General features: G+C 47.1%; 1 protein-coding gene across 2 annotated transcripts in view; it reads right to left on the reverse strand.

Moving 5' to 3' along the window:
- Window positions 1-281: 281 nt before the first annotated feature.
- ndc1 (NDC1 transmembrane nucleoporin) overlaps window positions 282-17445 on the reverse strand; it is a 38628-nt gene continuing 21464 nt past the window's right edge. For both annotated transcript variants that reach the window (XM_041842944.2, XM_041842943.2), the window contains exons 11-18: window positions 11454-11624; window positions 8924-9229; window positions 8604-8710; window positions 8380-8430; window positions 4308-4371; window positions 4097-4197; window positions 1529-1689; window positions 282-778 (exon numbers count right to left, since the gene is read on the reverse strand). In XM_041842944.2, coding sequence (XP_041698878.2) covers window positions 715-778; window positions 1529-1689; window positions 4097-4197; window positions 4308-4371; window positions 8380-8430; window positions 8604-8710; window positions 8924-9229; window positions 11454-11624 — 1025 coding nt within the window. In that variant the 3' untranslated portion in view covers window positions 282-714. The remainder of the gene's footprint in view (window positions 779-1528; window positions 1690-4096; window positions 4198-4307; window positions 4372-8379; window positions 8431-8603; window positions 8711-8923; window positions 9230-11453; window positions 11625-17445) is intronic.

Consider the following 17445-nt stretch of genomic DNA (forward strand, 5'->3'; position numbering starts at 1 on the left):
ATAATCACTCACCGTATTAATTTAAAACAGTTGTAAGTTAAGACAAATATTATTCTCTTGTCGAGTTCAATATCCCTCCAAGAAATCGGACTTCCATTGCGCCGTGCTAATCACATCTTCTTTCCGCCAATTAGCTACTACAGTACCGGAAACGTCGCGGGGGTGTTGAGGACTACGCTGCCCTGGCGCGGTCTCTGTGGCGGTGTGCGATGCAGCGCCCTCTGCTGGGCAAAACACGTCTCTGCAGATGAATCTGCATGAACCAAAACGTGACCAAGGCATCTTTACAAAACATTTTATTCGTTCACCATGTGGTCATCGATCATATGTGAACTCAAAAGTTGCTGGAGGTGACTTTTCAAAGACTTCCTAGACTCATGTCACAATCACACTCACATTCATTTGAGTAAAAAAATAAAAAAGCAGAAACATTGACATGCATCTTTTGTAGCAATTTATCAGCCGGACGAAACATTATTGACGAGCTCATTACAAAATGGTCTGATAAGACAAAAAACTAACAAATAATGTACATTACAAAAAAAAAAAAAAACTAACAAAAACTTGGTAGCAATCTCGTTTCCCATGAACAGTACTATAGGCATCCAATTTGAAGCGGCACTTTCAAGATCTTTCAATAGGATGCAAACACACAATATTAATATAAACTCAGTCACACTACCATTATCAGACACACTCCTGTCTCTCATGCCTTCACTCTTTATACTCCAGGAAGTGCTGCAGTTTCTTCCGGTGCTCTGCTGACATCTGGACAGCGCTGGAAACCAGAGACACACAAATCAAACAATCAGATCAGTGTTCGCAGGACAAGGATAAACATCCAAACTTAGTTTCACATCCACAACTGCAAACACCTATTCTATAAAGTAGTAGATGACCAGACAAAATTCATTGTGGGACCAATACATTATGAAGCAATAAAGGTATGCGATGGAGCAATTGAGTGTTTGGCCTCTACTTGAGTGTTCTCAACTGCCAACCCTACTTTACTATTATCTTCTAGCTCCATCACCCCATATTACAGTATCTTCTAGCTCCATCACCCCATATTACAGTATCTTCTAGCTCCATCACCCCATATTACAGTATCTTCTAGCTCCATCACCCCATATTACAGTATATTCTAGCTCCATCACCCCATATTACAGTATCTTCTAGCTCCATCACCCCATATTACAGTATCTTCTAGCTCCATCACCCCATATTACAGTATCTTCTAGCTCCATCACCCCATATTACAGTATCTTCTAGCTCCATCACCCCATATTACAGTATCTTCTAGCTCCATCACCCCATATTACAGTATCTTCTAGCTCCATCACCCCATATTACAGTATCTTCTAGCTCCATCACCCCATATTACAGTATCTTCTAGCTCCATCACCCCATATTACAGTATATTCTAGCTCCATCACCCCATATTACAGTATATTCTAGCTCCATCACCCCATATTACAGTATCTTCTAGCTCCATCACCCCATATTTGACTACATCTGCTATCCTTACTGGAGGTGTTCTCCGAAGGTGGCTGTGATCCTGTAGACAGCGGTCTTGAGGGTGGATCGTAGGGCGAAGCGGAGCGTCTTATAGCTGCCGTCTCCCATACTGCAGGAGGAGTGACCTGGTTTAGAGGAGGTATGGGGTAGCTTGAAGTGACGGTCCACGGCCTGGAGGAGAGGAGGGAGGGAGGGGGTGAGGAGAGGGAGGGGGGGAGGGGGAGAGGGAGAGGGTGAGGAGAGGGGTGAGAGAGGGAGAGAGGGTGAGGAGAGGGAGGGGTGAGGAGAGGGAGTGAGAGAGGGAGAGGGTGAGGAGAGGGAGGGAGTGAGAGAGGGAGGGTGAGGAGAGGGAGGGTGGGTGAGGAGAGGGAGGGGTGAGGAGAGGGAGAGGTGAAGGGGTGGGTGAGGAGAGGGAGGTGAGGAGAGGGAGGGGCGAGGAGAGGAGGGGTGAGGAGAGGGAGAGGTGAAGGGGTGGGTGAGGAGAGGGAGGGTGAGGAGAGGGAGGGTGAGGAGAGGGAGGGGGTGGAGAGGGAGTGAGGAGAGGGGGTGAGGAGAGGGAGGGGGTGAGGAGAGGAGGTGAGGAGAGAGGGGTGAGGAGAGGGAGGTGAGGAGAGGGAGGGTGAGAGAGGGTGGGTGAGGAGAGGGGGGTGAGGAGAGGGAGAGTGAAGGGGTGGGTGAGGAGAGGAGGGTGAGGAGAAGGAGGGTGAGGAGAGGGAGGGGCGAGGAGAGGAGGGTGAGGAGGGGGGTGGGTGAGGAGAGGGAGGGTGAGGAGGGGTGGGTGAGGAGGAGGGAGGGTGAGGAGGGGTGGGTGAGGAGGGGGAGGGTGAGGAGAGGGTGGGGGTGAGGAGAGGGAGGGTGAGGAGAGGGTGGGTGAGGAGAGGGAGGGGGTGAGGAGAGGTGAAGGGTGGGTGAGGAGAGGGAGGGTGAGGAGAGGGAGGGGCGAGGAGAGGAGGGGTGAGGAGAGGGAGAGGTGAAGGGGTGGGTGAGGAGAGGGAAGGTGAGGAGAGGGAGGGGCGAGGAGAGGGAGGGGCGAGGAGAGGGAGGCGAGGAGAGGAGGGTGAGGAGAGGGAGGTGAGGAGAGGGAGGGGTGAGGAGAGGGAGGGTGAGGAGAGGGTGGGGGTGAGGAGAGGGTGGGTGAGGAGAGGGAGGGGTGAGGAGGGGGTGGGTAAGGAGAGGGAGGGGTGAGGAGGGGGGTGGGTGAGGAGGGAGGGTGAGGAGAGGGTGGGGGTGAGGAGGGGAGGTGAGGAGGGGAGGGTGAGGGTGAGGAGGGGGAGGGTGAGGAGAGGGAGGGTGAGGAGAGGGAGGGTGAGGAGAGGGAGGGTGAGGAGAGGGTGGGTGAGGAGAGGAGGGGTGAGGAGAGGGAGGGTGAGGAGAGGGAGGGGTGAGGAGAGGGAGGGGTGAGGAGGGGAGGGGTGAGGAGGAGGGGTGAGGAGGGGGAGGGGTGAGGAGAGGGAGGGTGAGGAGGGGAGGAGGAGGAGGGTGAGGAGAGGGAGAGGAGGGTGAGGAGGGAGGGGTGAGGAGGGGAGGGGTGAGGAGAGGAGGGTGAGGAGAGGGAGGGGTGAGGAGAGGGAGGGTGAGGAGAGGGAGGGTGAGGAGAGGGAGGGTGAGGAGAGGGAGGAGGGTGAGGAGGGGGGTGGGTGAGGAGAGGGAGGGGTGAGGAGGGGGTGGGTGAGGAGGGGGAGGGGTGAGGAGGGGGAGGGGGTGAGGAGGGAGGGGGTGAGGAGGGGGAGGGGTGAGGAGAGGGAGGGGTGAGGAGAGGGAGGGTGAGGAGAGGGAAGGGGTGAGGAGGGGGAGGGGGTGAGGAGAGGGAGGGGTGGGGAGGGGTGAGGAGAGGGAGGGGTGAGGAGGGGGAGGGGGAGGAGGGGAGGGGTGAGGAGAGGGAGGGTGAGGAGGGAGGGGGTGAGGAGAGGGAGGGGTGAGGAGAGGGAGGGTGAGGAGAGGAGGGTGAGGAGAGGGAGGGGTGAGGAGGGGAGGGGAGGAGAGGAGGGGGTGAGGAGAGGGAGGGGTGAGGAGAGGGAGGGGGTGAGGAGGGGGAGGGGGTGAGGAGAGGGAGGGTGAGGAGAGGGAGGGTGAGGAGGGGGAGGGGTGAGGAGAGGAGGGGTGAGGAGAGGGAGGGGTGAGGAGAGGGGGGGGTGAGGAGGGGAGGGTGAGGAGGGGGAGGGAGAGGGAGGGTGATGAGAGGGAGGGGTGAGGAGGGGGAGGGGTGAGGAGAGGGAGGGTGAGGAGGGGGAGGGTGAGGAGGGGGAGGGGTGAGGAGAGGGAGGGTGAGGAGGGGGGAGGGTGAGGAGGGGGAGGGAGAGGGAGGGTGAGGGGGGGAGGGGTGAGGAGAGGGAGGGGTAGGGAAGACAGTCAGGCACTAAGCAGCCTTGGTATGGCTGGGTTTGCGCTAACATATATTTCTGTCGATTTTTCCCCATAATCGAACAAATGATTTAGTGAAACATGACCAACTAAGGATAGGTAAATGGGAAGCAGCAGATACTGTACCATTGTTGAATTAAAAAACAACTTTGTTTAAGTGAGAAGTAGGCAGGTCTGAAGCTGCTTCACCCATGCTCTACCAAGGCTGACATCTCACCTCCTGTAACACCAGCATGGTGCTGAGGATGGTCGGCAGGGTGGTCTGAACGATACCATACTGGTCCTCAGAGTAGGACGCCGCCACCAGGTGAGACAGACCTACAGTAAGAAGGGAGGAGATTAGGCTAATATCAACATCTTTACAAGAATGTGAAATCTTGTTGTTTTCTGCGCAAAAGTCTGATGAGTTTTTATGAAGAATGAAAGACCTTCTAGAGCCCATATGTGAGCCTGGCTGTCAGCGAACAGGGCCTGACTGGAAGCTTCCGGCAGCTGCAGGGAGAGACAACAATGAGTTAGGAAACTCAGTTACACTACAGCAATAGTATGGTGTTAGCCATAGCTAACTACGACGACAGCAATAATATGGTGTTAGCCATAGCTAACTATGACGGCAGCAATAATATGGTGTTAGCCATAGCTAACTAGGACGGCAGCAATAGTATGGTGTTAGCCATAGCTAACTATGACGGCAGCAATAATATGGTGTTAGCGATAGCTAACTAGGACGGCAGCAATAGTATGGTGTTAGCCATAGCTAACTATGACGGCAGCAATAATATGGTGTTAGCGATAGCTAACTAGGACGGCAGCAATAGTATGGTGTTAGCCATAGCTAACTATGACGGCAGCAATAATATGGTGTTAGCCATAGCTAACTATGACGGCAGCAATAATATGGTGTTAGCGATAGCTAACTAGGACGGCAGCAATAGTATGGTGTTAGCCATAGCTAACTATGACGGCAGCAATAATATGGTGTTAGCCATAGCTAACTATGACGGCAGCAATAATATGGTGTTAGCGATAGCTAACTAGGACGGCAGCAATAGTATGGTGTTAGCCATAGCTAACTATGACGGCAGCAATAGTATGGTGTTAGCCATAGCTAACTACGACGACAGCAATAGTATGGTGTTAGCCATAGCTAACTATGACGGCAGCAATAATATGGTGTTAGCCATAGCTAACTATGACGGCAGCAATAATATGGTGTTAGCCATAGCTAACTACGACGACAGCAATAACATGGTGTTAGCCATAGCTAACTACGACGTCAGCAATAGTATGGTGTTAGCCATAGCTAACTACGACGGCAGCAATAATATGGTGTTAGCCATAGCTAACTATGACAGCAGCAATAGTATGGTGTTAGCCATAGCTAACTACGACGACAGCAATAATATGGTGTTAGCCATAGCTAACTATGACGGCAGCAATAATATGGTGTTAGCCATAGCTAACTACGACGTCAGCAATAGTATGGTGTTAGCCATAGCTAACTACGACGACAGCAATAATATGGTGTTAGCCATAGCTAACTATGACGACAGCAATAATATGGTGTTAGCCATAGCTAACTATGACGGCAGCAATAGTATGGTGTTAGCGATAGCTAACTACGACGACAGCAATAATATGGTGTTAGCGATAGCTAACTACGACGACAGCAATAATATGGTGTTAGCCATAGCTAACTAGGACGGCAGCAATAATATGGTGTTAGCCATAGCTAACTACGACGGCAGCAATAATATGGTGTTAGCGATAGCTAACTATGACGGCAGCAATAGTATGGTGTTAGGGGGATCCATACAGTTACATACCGCAATATATCATTTTTGGACGATATATCATATCGCTACTTTGACTCCAAGTATCGATTTTTGTAGAATGTATGGTTAGCTAGCGCAAGGCGGCTGTCTGCATCAACACTACAGTATTTTCCTATTGCTTGTTCTCAGTCTTCTTTTTAAATTAGTGAGCCAACATGTTTTTAGACAATATATTCGCAAACAAAATCTCAGTATCAAATCGTAACACATATAGAATCGCAATACATATGGTATCAGCACCTAAGTATAGTGATAATATGGTATGGAGAGGTCCCTGGCCATCACAGCATGCTAGGACAGAGGAAGGTGGAGGAGATAACCAGTATGCTTCAGTTGGAAGTGATTCAAATAACCAGCACCATGACCAGCATACTATTGACCTGATTAGCTCCGTTAACGCTGGCTACTGGGTAGCTTCTGGCTCCAGGCAGTAGCTAAGGCCTTTAGATGCCATTGGTAATTTCAGAAAGACGGAGTGTGTGAGCTTAATTAGTAGGGGAGGGTGGGGTAAGTTGAGCCATTTTTGTTTTACATTCAGCATCAATCCATCAAGGGAAATATAGTATTCTTTCTAACAAAGATATCTACATATATTTCAGGATGTTGTGTATCCCTGGAAATAAATCAGAATTAATGTAAACATTACAGTTTTGAAAACATAGCTTGTCCACAAAGTGGTCTCTTGGCACAACCCGGGTATGGGGTAAATTGAGCCGGTATGGGGTAAGTTGAGCCGGGTATGGGGTAAATTGAGCCGGGTATGGGGTAAGTTGAGCCGGGTATGGGGTAAGTTGAGCCGGGTATGGGGTAAGTTGAGCCGGGTATGGGGTAAGTTGAGCCGGGTATGGGGTAAGTTGAGCCGGGTATGGGGTAAATTGAGCCGGTATGGGGTAAGTTGAGCCGGGTATGGGGTACATTGAGCCGGGTATGGGGTAAGTTGAGCCGGGTATGGGGTAAGTTGAGCCGGGTATGGGGTAAGTTGAGCCGGGTATGGGGTAAGTTGAGCCGGGTATGGGGTAAGTTGAGCCGGGTATGGGGTAAGTTGAGCCGGGTATGGGGTAAGTTAAGCCGGGCATGGGGTAAGTTAAGCCGCGTATGGGGTAAGTTAAGCCAGGTATGGGGTAAGTTAAGCCGGGTATGGGGTAAGTTAAGCCGGGTATGGGGTAAGTTAAGCCGGGTATGGGGTAAGTTAAGCCGGGTATGGGGTAAGTTAAGCCGGGTATGGGGTAAGTTAAGCCGGGTATAGGGGTAAGTTAAGCCGGATATGGGGTAAGTTAAGCCGGGTATGGGGTAAGTTAAGCCGGGTATGGGGTAAGTTAAGCCGGGTATGGGGTAAGTTAAGCCGGGTATGGGGTAAGTTAAGCCGGGTATGGGGTAAGTTAAGCCGGGTATGGGGTAAGTTAAGACACCTACATTTCTGTACAGATTGAAATATTACCACAACCTTTTTAAAACCATGTCTATATTTATTTCCCAAACACAATTCAATACAATCACTTTTTATCTTTTAATAATGTTTAAGCATCTTCTAATACAGGTTTATGACCTAACAAACACTTTAGCTTAAAATGTAGAATGACTAATGCCTGAATGATAGAGCTATTCTTGTTGGGGCGGCAGGTAGCTTAGTGGTTAAGTAACCGAAAGGTCGCTGGTTCTAATCCCCGAGCCGACTAGGTGAAAAATCTGTCGATGTGCCCTTGAGCAAGGCACTTAACCCTAATTGCTCCTGTAAGTCGCTCTGGATAAGAGCGTCTGCTAAATGACTAAAAATGTAAAAATGTAAAATGTAATTATCTCAGTTTAATTAGTAATGAATGGTGAGAATGCTAGACCAGGTAACTTCCAGCGTTACGTAGATGATTTGTTAGGGATGATTTGGGGAAGAGCATGCAGTGAGCCCATGAGTCCCAGAGACAGTATCCTAGCAACCTAGACAGCATCCTAGTCCCACAACCTAGAGACAGCATCCTAGTCCCACAACCTAGAGACAGCATCCTAGTCCCACAACCCAGAGACAACATTCTAGTCCCACAACCTAGAGACAACATCCTAGTCCCACAACCCAGAGACAACATTCTAGTCCCACAACCCAGAGACAACATCCTAGTCCCACAACCTAGCGACAGTATCCTAGTCCCACAACCTAGAGACAACATCCTAGTCCCACAACCCAGAGACAACATCCTAGTCCCACAACCCAGAGACAACATCCTAGTCCCACAACCCAGAGACAACATTCTAGTCCCACAACCTAGAGACAACATCCTAGTCCCACAACCCAGAGACAACATTCTAGTCCCACAACCTAGAGACAGCATCCTAGTCCCACAACCCAGAGACAACATTCTAGTCCCACAACCTAGAGACAGCATCCTAGTCCCACAACCTAGAGACAGCATCCTAGTCCCACAACCTAGAGACAGCATCCTAGTCCCACAACCTAGAGACAGCATCCTAGTCCCACAACCTAGAGACAGCATTCTAGTCCCACAACCTAGAGACAGCATCCTAGTCCCACAACCTAGAGACAGCATCCTAGTCCCACAACCTAGAGACAGCATCCTAGTCCCACAACCTAGAGACAGCATCCTAGTCCCACAACCTAGAGACAGCATCCTAGTCCCACAACCTAGAAACAGCATGCAGGTACACACAACCTTACCTTGTTAAACAAATACATTATCAGCACCCGCTTTGCCAAGAAATGTTTAACCTGAATGGGACAATTACAATGTTAATACAAAGGAATGAAGTATAGTGTAAAATAATACACCATATCACTAAAATCAGCCATATAGGGACCTAATATCTACGGTGTAAAATAATACAGGATCCTATTCAGCAGGTACCAAACGGGAGAACATTTTTAGAAATGCAAGGCAGTACCTGGTCCTTCCTGTTCTGTAGGAAGGCAACAAGGAAGGAGGGTTTGAGATCCGCCTGGGTGGGGGCGGGACCAGGAGATGGCGTGGGACTGCTGTTCAGCTGGGAGTCTAGACAGACACACAAAGAATGGTCTGAATTCATAGGTCAATAAACATCATTGTTGTTGACTTGTCCATGGTTCTGAAAGGTGAATGATAATATGATACCAGTCATACTATGCGATCCCTTGGCTCATTGCAGTAATAGCAGTATTGCTAGTGAAATAATAGTCCAGTCCATTAGTAAAATCAGCCGTATGTGGCCCCTGGGCTGGCCCTCACCTGTAGAAGCAGACCAGAGTTTGGGGCCCCTCCTCATGACGTGAGGGCTCTGGATGGAGTTGAAGCCGGGGGACAGGGGCCCCAGGGGCTCCAGGGGGCCAGCGAGGCGCTCCAGGGGGCCAGCGAGGCGCCGCAGGGCAGGGGAGGAGAAGGGGCTGTCTAGGTCCGGGGTAAAAGGGGCGGTGAGGGGAGTTCGCAGCCCACCCAGCCCCGCCCCGACAGAGGAACGCAAGAACACCGAGCCAGGGGTTCTGATCAGCGCGCTGGGCCGAGGAGTCTTCATATCCTCCATATCTACAGAAGATACTGGGAGGAGGAGAGGGAGTCAGAAACGTGTTTTTAAAGGACTAACATGCTCTTAAAAAGGTGATCTGACCTCAACCCTGGTTCTGGGGAGATACAGGGTGAGCAGGCTTTTGTTCCAGCCCTGCACTAACAAGGCTGACTCTAATCAAGATCTTGATGAGCAGTTGATTAGAAGAACGTGTTAGTTCAAGGCTGTAAAACAAAGCTGCATCCCATGATTGGCTGACCACTTCTATTTTTTACATTGGTTCAGAATGTTCTCCAGAATGTATACATGATTATAAACTGGGTGGTTATAGCCCTGAGTGCTGATTGGCGTATAACACAGGTATGACAAAACATGTATTTTTCCTGCTCTAATTACCTTGGTAACCAGTTTATAATAGCAATAAGGCACGTCGGGAGTTTGTGGTATATGGCCAATATACCACGGCTAAGGGCTGTATCCAGGCTGTATAATCTGCGTTGCGTCGTGCGTAAGAACAGCCCTTAGCCGTGGTATATTGGCCATATACCCCCCCGTGAAACGCAGTTTACCGACCTGGGAAAAATTCAAATAAACAGCTACATGTACAGTGCCTTCGGAAAGTATTCAGACCCCTTGACCTTTTCCACATTGTTATGTTACAGCCTTATCCTAAAATTGGTTTGTTTTTTGTTTTTAAACTTCAATCATCTTCTATCAACACACAATACCCCATAATGACAAAGCAAAAACAGGTTCTTAGACATTTTTGCAAATGTATTAAAAATAAAAACAGAAATACCTTATTTACATAAGTATTCAGACCCTTTGCTATGAGACTTGAAATTAAGCTCAGGTGCATCCTGTTTCCATTGATCATCCTTGAGATGTTTCTACAACTTGGAGTCCACCTGTGGTAAATTCAATTGATTGGACATGATTTGGAAAGGCACACACCTGTCTATATAAGGTCCCACAGTTGACAGTGCATGTCAGAGCAAAAACCAAGCCATGAGGTCGAAGGAATTGTCCGTAGAGCTCCGAGACAGGATTGTGTCGAGGCACAGATCTGGGGAAGGGTACCAAAAAATGTCTGCAGCATTGAAGGTCCCCAAGAACACAGTGGCCTCCATCATTCTTAAATGGAAGAAGTTTGGATCCACCAAGACTCTTCCTAGAGCTGGCCGCCCAGCCAAACTGAGCAATCGGGGGAGAAGGGCCTTGGTCAGGGAGGTGACCAAGAACCCGATGGCCACTTTTACAGAACTCCGGAGTTCCTCTGTGGAGGTGGGAGAACCTTCCAGAAGGACAAACATCTCTGCAGCACTCCACCAAATCAGGCCTTTATGGTGGAGGGGCCAGACGGAAGCCACTCCTCAGTAAAATGCACATGACAACCCGCTTGGAGTTTGCCAAAAGACACCTGAAGGACTCTCAGACCATGAGAAACAAGATTCTCTGGTCTGATGAAACCACGATTGAACTCGTTGGCCTGAATGACAAGCATCACGTCTGGAGGAAACCTGGCACCATCCCTACGGTGAAGCATGGTGGTGGCAGCATCATGTTTTTCAGCGGCAGGGAGACTAGTCAGGATTGAAGGAAAGATGAACGGAGCAAAGTACAGAGAGATCCTTGATGAAAACCTGCTCCAGAGCGCTCAGGACCTTAGACTGGGGTGAAGGTTCACCCTCCAACAGGACAACGACCCTAAGCACACAGCCAAGACAACACAGGAGTGGCTTCGGGACAAGTCTCTGAATGTCCTTGAGTTGCCCAGCCAGAGCCCGGACTTGAACCCGATCGAACATCTCTGGAGAGACCAGAAAATAGCTGTGCAGCGACGCTCCCCATCCAACCTGACAGAGCTTGAGAGGATCTGCAGAGAAGAATGGGAGAAACTCCCCAAATACAGGTGTGCCAAGCTTGTAGCGTCATACCCAAGAAGACTCGAGGCTGTAATCGCTGCCAAAGGTGCTTCAACAAAGTACTGAGTAAAGGGTCTGAATACTTACGTAAATGTGATATTTCCATTTTTTATTTCTAATACATTTGCAAACATTTCTAAAAACCTGTTTTTGTTTGTCATTATGGGGTATTGTGTGTAGATTGCTGATTTTTATTTATTTAATCAATTTTAGAATGAGGCTGTAACGTAACAAAATGTGGAAAAAGTCAAGTGGTCTGAATACTTTCCGAATGCACTGTAAAAAATAATGTTCTTCAGAGACACCACTGACAGAGCAGTGTAGTAGCTACCGGAGCTTTCCGACGAGGTGGCGGCGGACCGCTTGTTGCTTCCTGTCGACTGGGACTTGGCCCGTCCGTTCGTGGCTACAGCGTCATGGTACACTACCAGCCTCTCAGTCAGGTCAGACAACAGAGACAGACACTCCTTACTCAGGGCCGTCCAGATGTGAGGGTGACCACCTGGGAAAAACAGACAGAACGACATTCCTCTGGGAATTACAGACAGAACGACAGAACGACATTCCTCTGGGAATTACAGACAGAACGACATTCCTCTGGGAATTACAGACAGAACGACATTCCTCTGGGAATTACAGACAGAACGACATTCCTCTGGGAATTACAGACAGAACGACATTCCTCTGGGAATTACAGACAGAACGACATTCCTCTGGGAATTACAGACAGAACGACATTCCTCTGGGAATTACAGACAGAACGACATTCCTCTGGGAATTACAGACAGAACGACATTCCTCTGGGAATTAGACAGAAAGACATTCCTCTGGGAATTAGACAGAACGACATTCCTCTGGGAATTACAGACATAACGACATTCCTCTGGGAATTAGACAGAAAGACATTACACTGGGAATTAGACAGAACGACATTCCTCTGGGAATTAGACAGAAAGACATTACTCTGGGATTTAGACAGAAAGACATTACTCTGGGAATTAGACAGAAAGAAAAGTTACCATCTAGGAATTACAGACAGAAAGGGGAACTTTTCTCTGGTTTCCACTAGATTCCACATCTGCAAAGTCAAAATTGGCTATATCGTAAAAATTCACCAACAAAAAAAGGGCCCGGGGCTGGGTTTCTACGAAGTTAACATAAGGAATTGTTTTAAGATGGTCATACCAAGGATCATTTAGCCATTTCATTTGGAATTTTAAGACCCCTGTAGGTATAACAAAAATATATAAAACAATTATTTGATGAATTTTGTCAGCATGTTATGATCATGCAAATGACTGCCGGTCTCACGGTAATTAACGGTTAATTAACATAAACATTTTTAGCACCTCCTGGCCTCCACGTATACAAGCTACTGATGCACGCCTTTGGAACATCTACATTTAAAAAAGTATAATAAATCCATTTAATACAAAGTCACTATAAATCCATTATGTTAGGAACATTATGACATTTAAGAAAATGTATTTCAGAAGAACAGAATATGAGTTGGCCTACTGTATGTTATCTGGCTATGCTCCATGCCATAGGCTGTAGGCTTGTTCATTTAGCAGAAAATACAATAAGATCATATAAAATAATGTAAGAACAATATAACTGAACTTAAATGAAATAGAAAGGATATTTTTTCCATTCCAGAGCGAGTGATGATATACAGTGGGGAGAACAAGTATTTGATACACTGCCGATTTTGTAGGTTTTCCTACTTACAAAGCATGTAGAGGTCTGTCATTTTTATCATAGGTACACTTCAACTGTGAGAGACGGAATCTAAAACAAAAATCCAGAAAATCACATTGTATGATTTTTAAGTAATTCATTTGCATTTTATTGCATGACATAGGTATTTGATCACCTACCAACCAGTAAGAATTCCGGCTCTCACAGACCTGTTCGTTATTCTTTAAGAAGCCCACCTGTTCTCCACTCATTACCTGTATTAACTGCACCTGTTTGAACTCGTTACCTGTATAAAAGACACCTGTCCACACACTCAATCAAAGAGACTCCAACCTCTCCACAATGGCCAAGACCAGAGAGCTGTGTAAGGACATCAGGGATAAAATTGTAGACCTGCACAAGGCTGGGATGGGCTACAGGACAATAGGCAAGCAGCTTGGTGAGAAGGCAACAACTGTTGGCGCAATTATTAGAAAATGGAAGAAGTTCAAGATGACGGTCAATCACCCTCGGTCTGGGGCTCCATGCAAGATCTCACCTGGTGGGGCATCAATGATCATGAGGAAGGTGAGGATCAGCCCAGAACTACACGGCAGGACCTGGTCAATGACCTGAAGAGAGCTGGGACCACAGTCTCAAAGAAAACCATTAGTAACACACTACGCCGTCATGGATTAAAATCCTGCAGCGCACGCAAGGTCCCCCTGCTCAAGCCAGCGCATGTCCAGGCCCGTCTGAAGTTTGCCAATGACCATCTGAATGATCCAGAGGAGGAATGGGAGAAGGTCATGTGGTCTGATGAGACAAAAATAGAGCTTTTTGGTCTAAACTCCACTCACCGTGTTTGGAGGAAGAAGAAGGATGAGTACAACCCCAAGAACACCATCCCAACCGTGAAGCATGGAGGTGGAAACATCATTCTTTGGGGATGCTTTTCTGCAAAGGGGACAGGACGACTGCACCGTATTGAGGGGAGGATGGATGGGGCCATGTATCGCGAGATCTTGGCCAACAACCTCCTTCCCTCAGTAAGAGCATTGAAGATGGGTCGTGGCTGGGTCTTCCAGCATGACAACGACCCGAAACACACAGCCAGGGCAACTAAGGAGTGGCTCCGTAAGAAGCATCTCAAGGTCCAGGAGTGGCCTAGCCAGTCTCCAGACCTGAACCCAATAGAAAATCTTTGGAGGGAGCTGAAAGTCCGTATTGCCCAGCGACAGCATCGAAACCTGAAGGATCTGGAGAAGGTCTGTATGGAGGAGTGGGCCAAAATCCCTGCTGCAGTGTGTGCAAACCTGGTCAAGACCTACAGGAAACGTATGATCTCTGTAATTGCAAACAAAGGTGTCTGTACCAAATATTAAGTTCTGCTTTTCTGATGTATCAAATACTTATGTCATGCAAAAAAATGCAAATTAATTACTTAAAAATCATACAATGTGATTTTCTGGATTTTTGTTTTAGATTCCGACTCTCACAGTTGAAATGTACCTATGATAAAAATTACAGACCTCTACATGCTTTGTAAGTAGGAAAACCTGCAAAATCGGCAGTGTATCAAATACTTGTTCTCCCCACTGTATATGATCATATGAAGTGGCCATGTTGAGCGTCAAAGTGATCCTTTGAAACAGGTCCTATATGCTAGATTTAGAGTTATTAGGAACATGTTGTTGTGAATTATAGAATGTCTTAGAAATCAAAACATATAATGGGCTGCATGATGCTTTCTGCTTTCACACGGGATTGCATATAGAAACGTCTGGGCTTATAAGAACACTTATTTCACTTCACATCACTGTTTGAGGAGCATGCAGCCTCGCGCTGCACGACAGGTGATCTTCCATTTTGGAGCGTAGCATAAGGTAACCAGTCCATCCAGTATGTATAAAAATACAGTCCACACTCAGAAGGCGATTACTAGAAATTGTTTAATTTTAGATTCTAGGATAGACTAATTATGTACCAAAAGACATCTTAAATATATATATTTTTTTAATGTTTTCTGCGGTTGGCTATGTATTGTGTATTGTATAACAGCACAATCATTATTTTAATTACGCTTGGGCTCATGTGTGTATATACATAAGCTCTAATATGGGTGTTCTATACTGCACAAATATATAAAACGCAACATGCAACATTTTCAATGATTTTGCTGAGTTACAGTTCATAAGGAAATTGGTCATTGAAATACATTAATTAGGCCCTAATCTATGGATTCCACATGACTGGGCAGGGGCACAGCCATGGGTGGGCCTGGGAGGGCATACGCTCACATACTGGGGAGCCAGAACCAGCCAATCAGAATAATTTTTTCCCTACAAAAGGGCTTTATTACAGACAGAAATACTCCTCAGTTTCATCAGCTGTCAGGGTGGCTGGTCTCAGATGATCACGCAGGTGAAGAAGCCCTGGGCTGGTGTGGTTACATGTGGTCTGCGGTTGAGGCCAGTTGTACGTACTGCCAAATTCTCTAAAATGACGGAGGCGGCTTATGGTAGAGAAATTAACATAACATTATCTGGAAACAACTCTGGTGGACATTTCTGTAGTCAGCATGCCAATTGCTCGCTCCCTCAAAACTTGAGATATATGTGGCATTGTGTTGTGTGACAAAACTGCACATTTTAGAGTGGCCTTTGTGTCCCCAGCACAAGGTGCACCTGTGTAATGATAATGCTGTTTAATCAGCTTCTTGATATGCCACACCTGTCAGGTGGATGGATTATCTTGGCAAATGAGAAATGCTCACTAACAGGGATGTAAACAAATTGGTGCGCAACATTTGAGAGAAATACGCTTTTTGTGCGTATTGAACATTTCTGGGATCTTTTATTTCAGCTCATGAAACATGGGACCTACACTTACCATCTTGCGTTTATATTTTTGTTCAGTACACATGCAAGTCTTAAACGCTTTGAATGAATCATCACCTTAGATTAGAAAGCGCTGTCCATTTCGTTGTGTTTGGCTTTGAAACAAAATCCCACAACAAGCATGTTTTACACTCAGTTTCAACCGGTTGTTGAGCGTCTTTCATCAAAATGATCATCACAGTGCAGCCTAACGGAGCTTTAAAAGCATGATACTGTTTTGATGATAAGTGTATGTGATTTTCGATTGCATTGATGTCAGAGTGGTTAAAGGGACAATAGAGCGCTGAGTACCAGGCCATTAGCGACCTGGTGATCATTAGCTAGTTGGGTACCAATGCATGTCCAGAGGAAACTACTGTGACTACGATGATTGCCGGTGTGGCGGAAATAAGGTCACCGCCCTAGTCTATTTGAGAGATTTAAGAATTATCTTATAAATTATAGATTTCTTATAATATCTTAAATATTCGTATATTCTATTTTTTACTTTTTCTCATAATGACAAAGTGAAAACATGTTTTTAGAAATATTGAAAATAAAATCCCAAAATCTAATTTACATAAGTATTCACACCCCTTTGCTATGACACTCCAAATTGAGCTCAGGTGCATCCTATTTCCTTTGATCCTCCTTGATGTCGCTACAACTTGATTGGAGTCCACCTGTGGCCAATTCAACTGTTTGGACATGATTTAGAAAGAAACACACCTGTCTACAGTCGTGGTCAAAAGTTTTGAGAATGACACAAGTATTGGTCTTCAAAGTTTTCCGCTTCAGTATTTTTAGATATTTTTGTCAGATGTTACTATGGTATACTGAAGTATAATTACAAGCATTCCATAAGTGTCAAAGGCTTTTTATTGACAATTACATTAAGTTTACGCAAAGAGTCAATATTTGCAGTGTTGACCCTTCTTTTTCAAGACCTCTGCAATCTGCCCTGGCATGCTGTCAATTAACTTCTGGGCCACATCCTGACTGATGGCAGCCCATTCTTGCATAATCAATGCTTGGAGTTTGTCAGAATTTTTGGGTTTTTGTTTGTCCACCCGCCTCTTGAGGATCGACCACAAGTTCTCAATGGGATTAAGGTCTGGGGAGTTTCCTGGCCTTGGACCCAAAATGTTGATGTTTTGTTCCCCGAGCCACTTAGTTATTACCTTATGGCAAGGTGCTCCATCATGCTGGAAAAGGCATTGGTCGTCACCAAACTGTTCTTGGATGGTTGGGAGAAGTTGCTCTCGGAGGATGTGTTGGTACCATTCTTTATTCAGGGCTGTGTTCTTAGGCAAAATTGTGAGTGAGCCCACTCCCTTGGCTGAGAAGCAACCCCACACATGAATGGTCTCAGGATGCTTTACTGTTGGCATGACACAGGACTGATGGTAGCGCTCACCTTGTCTTCTCCGGACAAGGTGTTTTCCGGATACCCCAAACAATCGGAAAGGGGATTCATCAGAGAATATGACTTTACCCCAGTCCTCAGCAGTCCAATCCCTGTTCCTTTTGCAGAATATCAGTCTGTCCCTGATGTTTTTCCTGGAGAGAAGTGGCTTCCTCGCTGCCCTTCTTGACACCAGGCCATCCTCCAAAAGTCTTTGCCTCACTGTGCGTGCAGATGCACTCACACCTGCCTGCTGCCATTCCTGAGCAAGCTCTGCACTGGTGGTGCCTCGATCCCGCAGCTGAATCAACATTAGGAGACGGTCCTGGCGTTTGCTGGACTTTCTTGGGCGCCCTGAA

The sequence above is a fragment of the Coregonus clupeaformis genome, unplaced genomic scaffold (genome assembly GCF_020615455.1).
Source record: "Coregonus clupeaformis isolate EN_2021a unplaced genomic scaffold, ASM2061545v1 scaf0237, whole genome shotgun sequence".
NCBI lineage: Eukaryota > Metazoa > Chordata > Actinopteri > Salmoniformes > Salmonidae > Coregonus > Coregonus clupeaformis.